At 34.3% G+C, this 9513-nt stretch overlaps 1 protein-coding gene across 1 annotated transcript in view; it reads right to left on the bottom strand.

Annotated features, from left to right (window-relative positions):
- Nucleotides 1-1310: 1310 nt before the first annotated feature.
- The window catches only part of LOC138715331 (synaptic vesicle glycoprotein 2B-like), an 86346-nt gene continuing 78143 nt past the window's right edge, over nt 1311-9513 (bottom strand). The window contains exons 10-11 of the mRNA XM_069848125.1: nt 5879-6006; nt 1311-2701 (exon numbers count right to left, since the gene is read on the bottom strand). Coding sequence (XP_069704226.1) covers nt 2646-2701; nt 5879-6006 — 184 coding nt within the window. The 3' untranslated portion in view covers nt 1311-2645. The remainder of the gene's footprint in view (nt 2702-5878; nt 6007-9513) is intronic.

Raw genomic sequence — 9513 nt, 5'->3', positions numbered from 1 at the left:
ACACTGCTGCAAGAACCACTGACAGAACCTAACTCGTGCAGGGTAATCAGCTTGCCTGTACACGTTGCAAATGATAAAGATACAATTGATACTCTTTCAACAGTCTCCAGACAGTCGTATGAGGAACATTGACTTGCAACGCTACCCTTCGTGTGCTGATAGAACGAGTCATGTTCACAGCCTCCAGAATCTCCTCCTCTACTTCTGGAGTTGTAGATCTTGGTCGTCCCCTTCCCAAACCAGGAGAGTTAAATTTTCCATACTCGCACAGACGGTAATGGAGACGTACAAAATGTCTTCCGATCTGGACATTGTCGCTGTGGGTACCTCTCCTGGTACAAACGACGAGCCAGCGCAGCATTGCCGTCCGCCTTACCGTACAAGAAGTGTATCTCTGCCAGCTCTTGATTTGAATACATGTCGCACAGTCTAACGCCTACACAACACTGAATGTAACCTTCGCCTCGGAATGAACTGTCAGAGTGCCCTCTTAATGTCTCCTTTGACGGCAACGACCTGCGGAAAGAAAAACGTTCCGGTGAATATCAATGTTGTGAAGGCCATAACTCGGAAATAAAGCATTTCCAGACACATGTTGTAATGAACTATTTTGATTGTTTACATGTGGGAAATACATGCCTGAAATTATGCCCCGTATTTTTGAAACACCATGTATATTTTTAGATTTCTCAAGAAAATATGCCAATAACATAGTCTCACTGGTATGAATATTAACGTTTTTATCTAAACACCACTTTCGAAAAATGTTGTACACTACTTCATACCTTTCCTTTGATTTTTCTGGTAAAAGTGATGCACATGCTAGATCCACAGCTTCTTCAATACCAATCTCACTCATTTTTACAATATTGTAGCCAAATTTTACTGCTTTATAACTAATAAACGTTCAAACATTAAATCCCGAGACATAAACAAGTAACATAGCAACCAAGTCATGTGTTACTTGAATTAATGAATCTATTGCAAAATGAAGGAATGCAATTTTGATTTATTATTGCTTTTACATTTTTTCAAGTATTGCAAGAAGTTACTCACTAACTACAAACTGTAAGTGACTTATTTGATCTCGAATGCTTGGAAACCTGGGCACTTACAGTTCTCTAGCATAATCATGCTTTTTTTTTTTTTGCATACTTACCATCTTTGTTGCATGACATGTAACTTGAAGATACAACACGTTCAAGGTTGCTACGGAAACGTTGGAAATAATAGTGCAGTAAGTAAATTACTTGCAGCATCTGTGTTGTAAGTAAATTGTCTAAAATTTTGACTTATGATCACTTATAAATTTAAAAAAAAACAAGAACTCTGACAGAACAAGCTGTAACGTTATTTATTAACATTACAATTATTGAACGTGAAGTTTGAACAATTATTAAATGTTATGGGATAAAGACTGTCATTCTCTTTATTTGTAGAAAAATATTCAGACACTTCAATTTCATACATTGCAGTAGTTTTTTTTTATCTATTTGAACAATGCATACACAATCGTATCCAACAAATAAAACAAAATAATATAAAAACACGGTCACCTAGAGAATTACACATTACCATTAACAAAATGACAAACGTTCAGTTCAAAATTAATACATAACTAAAATATATAATAAATAAAATAAAGATATAAATTATGGCTGTGAAAAATAGTATATGCAATACACGGCCGTTAAGTGCATAACAGAGTCTCGGGAATTAAAAAGCCCCTCATTTTTTTCAAACTTTCCCTCGTCTCTGTTATAAAGCACTTACCAACCTAATAATGATATACTTTATCATAATATTCACGTCATATTGTGTTACCGAATTCTATATATTTGAGGAGCTAAACGTTCATTTTAAGAAAGTTCAAAATTCATACTTCTTCCTTATCGAGATCTTGGTTAAAATATGGTAAAAATATCTTATACGAACTCATCCAAAAGACACACACGCACACGCACAAATCGCTTAGTGAAGTTTTATTTCCATAGCAACTATGTTATATTGCAATGTCAGTCGGCGAATTTAATGTAATTGGCATCATAATGCGCAATCCAGAAGATGTGTGACATTCAGGTTACTGTCAGTGAGGCTGTTGTATTGAGCTCCAGAATTATTATGGAAATATTACATCTCTTCTTCTTTAAAGTCCTTAAAAGAATTTTACAATTCATTTTGTCTCCAGATAAATCTAATTTAATATAATAAAATGTTTCAAGTTCAATCTATAAGATTTACCTATTTTGCAAATGTTTATTTGCTATAACATTGTATATAAAATATTAACGATTTCGCCTTTTCGGCATCATCAAATATTGTTAAGAACACATAATCTAAACCTTGATCAAATTAAACATGTACATTGTAATATGCATGACAAATAGATTTTCATGAGTTTTATGTAGTATGTCTTATAAGTAAAAACGTTTATGTATTACAATGTACATGTTTAATTTGATCAAGGTTTAGATTACGTGTTCTTAACAATATCTGATGATGCCGAAAATGCGAAAACGTTGATATTTTATATACAATGTTATAGCAAATAAACATTTGCAAAATAGATAAATCTTATAGATTGAACTTGAAACATTTTATTATATTACCTTAAAAGAAGGAAGTTGTTCCTTATTGCTGTAGTGCTATGTAGAACTCTTGGAAGGTCCTTTCGGCAATAGACAACTCAAAACGCAAGCAACTGAAACAATTAGGAATATTTTGAATACGTAGCATAGTCTATAAAATTATTGGCATTTATATTTTATCAATTTATATTTAACTAAACATGTGTTGTCTCTATCATAAATTGTGCTGATTTAAAAGACAGATATTTTCTATTGAATTATGATGTTAGTGAATCTTAGAAAATCATGACAATATCTAATATGAATTATTTAAATTATGGAACAATTAAAAGCGAAATTGGAGACATTGGTTTCATGGATATAATAAAAGTAAACGGAAGTACAAACACAAAACTTTTCAACACTATATTTTGTTAATCATAAATTCTACATCCAACTCATTCCGAAAACCAATATTCTAGGTACTTGGTTATCATCTACAATTTGAAAGTAAACATATGTGACTTGAAGATGTACTGTAGGGTGAATAAAAAGTCTGAAACTGTATGTTAGATGAACATACCTAGATGTTTCCATTAATTATAACACCAATTATACAAGCACTTACACATATAATTTTACAACATAATACTAACAGAAAAACGAGGGCAAAGAGACAAGGAAAAAATATAAAACAAAGAGAATGAAACAAGCTCAACAAAGACAAAACTAATACTGACGGGAAGATGAGAGTAAGGAGACAAAGTAAAAATTTAAAAAAGGAGAATGAAACAAGTTGAACAAAGATAAAAATAATACTGACAGGAAGACGAGAGTAAGGAGACAAAGTAAAGATTATAAAAAGGAAAATGAAACAAGTTAAACAAAGACAAAAATAATACTGACAGGAAGACGAGAGTAAGGACACAAAGTAAAAATTAAAAAAAAAGGAGAATGAAACAAGTTGAACAAAGACAAAAATAATACTGACAGGAAGACGAGAGTAAGGAGACAAAGTAAAAATTTAAAAAAGGAGAATGAAACAAGTTGAACAAAGACAAAAATAATACTGACAGGAAGACGGGAGTCAGGAGGCAAAGTAAAAATTTTAAAAAGAAGAATGAAACAAGTTGAACAAAGACAAAAATAATACTGACAGGAAGACGAGAGTAAGGAGGCAAAGTAAAAATTTAAAAAAGGAGAATGAAACAAGTTGAACAAAGACAAAAATAATACTGACAGGAAGACGAGAGTAAGGAGACAAAGTAAAGATTATAAAAAGGAGAATGAAACAAGTTAAACAAAGACAAAAATAATACTGACAGGAAGACGGGAGTAAGGACACAAAGTAAAAATTTAAAAAAAGGAGAATGAAACAAGTTGAACAAAGACAAAAATAATACTGACAGGAAGACGAGAGTAAGGAGACAAAGTAAAAATTTAAAAAAGTAGAATGAAACAAGTTGAACAAAGACAAAAATAATACTGACAGGAAGTCGAGAGTAAGGAGACAAAGTAAAAATTTAAAAAAGGAGAATGAAACAAGTTGAACAAAGACAAAAATAATACTGACAGGAAGTCGAGAGTAAGGAGACAAAGTAAAGATTATAAAAAGGAGAATGAAACAAGTTAAACAAAGACAAAAATAATACTGACAGGAAGACGAGAGTAAGGACACAAAGTAAAAATTTAAGAAAAGGAGAATGAAACAAGTTGAACAAAGACAAAAATAATACTGACAGGAAGACGAGAGTAAGGAGACAAAGTAAAAATTTAAAAAAGCAGAATGAAACAAGTTGAACAAAGACAAAAATAATAATGACAGGAAGACGGGAGTAAGGAGGCAAAGTAAAAATTTTAAGAAGGAGAATGAAACAAGTTGAACAAAGACAAAAATAATACTGACAGGAAGACGAGAGTAAGGAGGCAAAGTAAAAATTTAAAAAAGGAGAATGAAACAAGTTGAACAAAGACAAAAATAATACTGACAGGAAGACGAGAGTAAGGAGACAAAGTAAAGATTATAAAAAGGAGAATGAAACAAGTTAAACAAAGACAAAAATAATACTGACAGGAAGACGAGAGTAAGGAGACAAAGTAAAAATTTAAAAAAGGAGAATGAAACAAGTTGAACAAAGACAAAAATAATACTGACAGGAAGACGAGAGTAAGGAGACAAAGTAAAAATTTAAAAAAGGAGAATGAAACAAGTTGTACAAAGACAAAAATAATACTGACAGGAAGACGAGAGTAAGGAGACAAAGTAAAAATTTAAAAAAGCAGAATGAAACAAGTTGAACAAAGACAAAAATAATACTGACAAGAAGACGAGAGTAAGGAGACAAAGTAAAAATTTAAAAAAGCTGAATGAAACAAGTTGAACAAAGACAAAAATAATAATGACAGGAAGACGGGAGTAAGGAGGCAAAGTAAAAATTTTAAGAAGGAGAATGAAACAAGTTGAACAAAGACAAAAATAACACTGACAGGAAGACGAGAGTAAGGACACAAAGTAAAAATTTAAAAAAAGAGAATGAAACAAGTTGAACAAAGACAAAAATAATAATGACAGGAAGGCGAGAGTAAGGAGACAAAGTAAACATTTAAAAAAGGAGAATGAAACAAGTTGAACAAAGACAAAAATAATACTGACAGGAAGACGAGAGTAAGCAGACAAAGTAAAGATTTAAAAAAGGAGAATGAAACAAGTTGAACAAAGACAAAAATAATACTGACAGGAAGACGAGACTAAGGATACAAAGTAAAAGTTTAAAAAAGGAGAATGAAACAAGTTCAACAAAGACAAAAATAATACTGACAGGAAGACGAGAGTAAGGAGACAAAGTAAAAATTTTAAAAAGTAGAATGAAACAAGTTGAACAAAGACAAAAATAATACTGACAGGAAGACGAGAGTAAGGACACAAAGTAAAAATTTAAAAAAGGAGAATGAACAAGTTCAACAAAGACAAAAATAATACTGACAGGAAGACGAGAGTAAAGAGATAAGAAAGAAATTTAAAACAAGGAGGACGAAACAAGCTGAAAAAAAAAGAATACTGGCAGGAAGACCAAGAACAAGGAAACGTGAAAGAAATATAGAGCAAGAAGAAGGAAACAAGCTGAACAAGGACAATAATAATACTGACAGGAAGAACGAGCGTAATAAGACAAGAAAGAAATCTAAAACACGTAGAACGAAATAAACTGAACAAGGACAAAAACAAAAAGTAAAATAATAATAATAATAAAGTTAATATTAATAATAATAATAATAATAATAATAATAATAAATGTGTGGCCAAGACTGACCTATTGCCATTCCGCAGTACATGATGAAGACTGCGCTGCACTCGGCCTCCAGCAGGACGCCGATCACCAGACTGAACACCGTAACTCCCAGCCGCCCCGACATCAGCGACAGACACACGGCCATTGCCCTGCACACCACAACACATGTTTAACGAATGCTACCTATATCATGTGGTGTCCCTGGTGGCGAACTTTGGCTCGACTTGGCTATTCGAGGGCCGGATCCGGGATGGATCCACACTCTTACATTGACCCATTGTGCTCCATGTACAGTAAAACCCCGATAAGACGCTGTTCAAGGGACCGGGTGTAAACCGCGTATTAACCGGGACCGAGTAGTAGGCGGGTATACTAATTTTGACTTACATACAGTATCTATTAGCATTTTTATTTATTGAAATACATGATTAATGGAAGGTAATACAGTATTACTCCATTATGTAATTACTGTACTGTACGTCAAAGACATTTACAATATGTACTGTACTTAATTCTTTCGAAAAAAAAAAAAAAGCCATTTATAGTTGTTTGCCTTGTGCGTGTACTCCAAGTCCTCATGTTTACCACACTTCAGTTTCTGCGATTACATCCTTCCGGCGTCGCAGCTGTAGTGATTGAGTCGCGATTTTTTATTATCGTTCTTAATGTAGATGATGAGATTCCTGATGGATCAGAGAGTTGTTTCTGAGTAAGAGTACTGTTCTCATCGTACTTTCGTAAGATTTCCAATTTTTCCGACACAGAAGGGGCTTTTCATTTAACACCCATTGTAATAACATTCACAGACACTTCAATTCACTACAGGACAACAAACTGCCCAGCAAAAATTTCCAGAATTTTATTACGGCTGAGTGAGGAATGCTGTTTGAGAGAGAGGGTTAGCAAGAGGGTGGGGTATTGTAACTGTATCTAGGCTTTAACCACGCAGATAAGTAGTCGAATAAGAGAGCGTAACAAGAGGGTGGCGTATATACTTCGCACGAAAACATGACGACCTTCCCTCATACCCTTCACCAGTTAACTGCAGGCACGCGCAAGGGATAAACCCTTAGCCGAGTTGCCAATTCTTGAAGTCATTGTGATTTGCGAACGTTTTTCAAACTGTGTTCCGTGAAACCGCGATTTTCAGAAAGACTATATTATCTTTGTAAATATACCTTAATTTATAATTACTAAAACAAAATTGGTATAAAAATGAACAAACTTATTTTAAAAACACTTTATATTTATATTTTCACTAACATGTTTTGCCTAAATAAACAAAAAAAATGTAGACTTCTATAATAAGTGTTAAATTCTCATGTTATTGAAGTTCCAGAATTTTGTACTTAATTAAGAATGTTGCGCTGGTAAAATTTTCTGAAACTGTGATCATTGAATAGTTATAGAATGTATAGTACAAAAGAGTAAAGTTAGATTTTATCTACTTCGCCTTGGGTGATAATTTCCACGAACGCATAAAATCTGCTTACTCTAGTGTGCTATACAATATTTTATTCATTACTGGTATGTAAATTTAATTTTAAATTGTAGGGCTTTTCTTTGTAATGTGTTGGCGAAGAAGTTCATATACATTCATTTTACTATTGCTAATATGTTGGTTGTCATGTAGAGAGTGATTTAAAAACATTTAATTCACTGCTGTAAGTTAGAAAACTTTTAAGCACTGCTGTGAATAATGTTATTATATAGGTTGCTAAGGACGGTGTTGCTGTTGGCGATATCTCTTTCGCGTACTGTTCACATACTGTTCGGCGAAGTAAATCACGTATAAAATCGTCTATCTTACCGAATTCTGTTTTAATTTGTTTATTTTCTCTTTAGTTGGTGAACCGTAATTCTTAATTTCTATGCCCATATATCCAACTCCGCCGGTTGCATCCGATGTTAAGTGATTAAGATGTATACTTATTAAACTGCCTGAACTTTCGATTACTTTATGCATAGAATTTCTAACGTTAGACACAATTTTAACACTTTGTTTTCTTAGCTACGCTCCTCTGCAAATAAGATACTCTGTTTTCTTCGACGGTGTTATTTGTTGTTCTTGTCGTGATGGTCCTGGATCTTCAGGTATATCAGGAGGCCTGGCTGCGGATCATCTCCAACACTCATTAATCATGGCCGGAATAAATTAGACATATTGAAGCGCACAACGGTATAAAACAACACGTCGACAAAGACACTGAGAACGGGTGAAACCCGACAGGTAGAGGCAATGACTACTAGATTTGGCAATGCTGGGATCTATTGTATTTCTGCCACGCGGCTAGGGGTTGAGTAGAGGATGGGGGTTTATGAGGGATTACCAATTCCAAGAAGAGTGGCCGTCATGTTTCCGAGCCAAGTATACTAAGGTATGAAGGTTTAAATGCGCAGGTAAAGGGTCGAATACCATTACTTTTCAGGTTAATGGCACCAGTGAGTTCAATGACCAAGATGTTTCATTGCTGTTACAGTACATTGCTGAAAATTACATCGATAATATTCCACAAAAACAGCGTATTATGCGGTACTTGAGCGCAACAAACGGGGTATTTTATAAAAGCGTTATATATGAAATGTGAAAGGACCGGACAAATAAAGCGTATTACACAGGATAGCGTATCGAGGTTTTACTGTATATGCGATGATTGTTCAAGTCCGACAGGTGACTGGGTTGAAATTCGTGAATCCGATGCTGACAAGTGGCCATCATTCTCCTACCACAGAACCAGGTCTCATCCCCAGACGAGTAAAACTCCAGTACCCGGAGCACCAAGCTCTTACCTTATCAGCATTAGAAGCCCGGTCTATGCCTGCAGCGAGAATGCGTTTGAATTCTGTTATGTAAGATTTCATCATCCCTACCAAATAAAATGTGGACTGACGCGGCGGCCAGTCTAGATCGTGCTGGGTAGCGGACAGTTTGTGTTTGGAGACAGATTTGCCGCGCGGGCATTACAGAATGGCAAAAGAATTCACTGAAAAGTTAATTGAAAAAGTGTAGGAGTACGTATGCTTGTACGGGGACTACAATAGGAAATTGTGGTAGGTGTACGAAATCAATGGAAGTGAGGGAGGGGCACTTTCATTGATTTCGTACACCTACCACAATTTCCTATTTCTTTTGCAACTTACTGATAACAGAAAACGTTCTTCCTCATCAGAACTGGATGTCATGACCGAAGGAAAATAACGAAGACTAAAACAAACAAAATCTTTTGGAGTAGACCTACCTAGTAGATGACTTCTCTTCACACTAGATCGCTACTGTAGATCCATAGAGTAAGTATATAGAGTATTTTTGATCTACTGCGAAAGGTATTAACATTGGAAAGCAAGTCACGGGTCTTTGGTATGCTACAGACTGTTCTGTAGTGTTTTTATAAGTGAGTTCTTGTTTGTGATTTCTTAGTGGAATGTATTCAAAGTAAGATAAATTATTATGTACTTATTACAGCCACAGTAATGGCGGACAACTGCTGTTGCTTTGGGTGCAAACAAAAAAGTACGTGAAAGGAGGAAACATAGCGTTCCTTTCTTAAGTATCATCATTTATAAATTTCATATTGAACGCTTAGTTTCTAGTTCTCACGTAATCATGATTTATCATCATTATGTATTTCATTTTTATAGCTTTTTTAGGAATATGT

The sequence above is a fragment of the Periplaneta americana genome, chromosome 15 (assembly GCF_040183065.1).
Source record: "Periplaneta americana isolate PAMFEO1 chromosome 15, P.americana_PAMFEO1_priV1, whole genome shotgun sequence".
Lineage (NCBI taxonomy): Eukaryota > Metazoa > Arthropoda > Insecta > Blattodea > Blattidae > Periplaneta > Periplaneta americana.
Note: the sequence above shows the minus strand (reverse complement) of the source record. Positions and strands in the feature narration are given on the sequence as shown.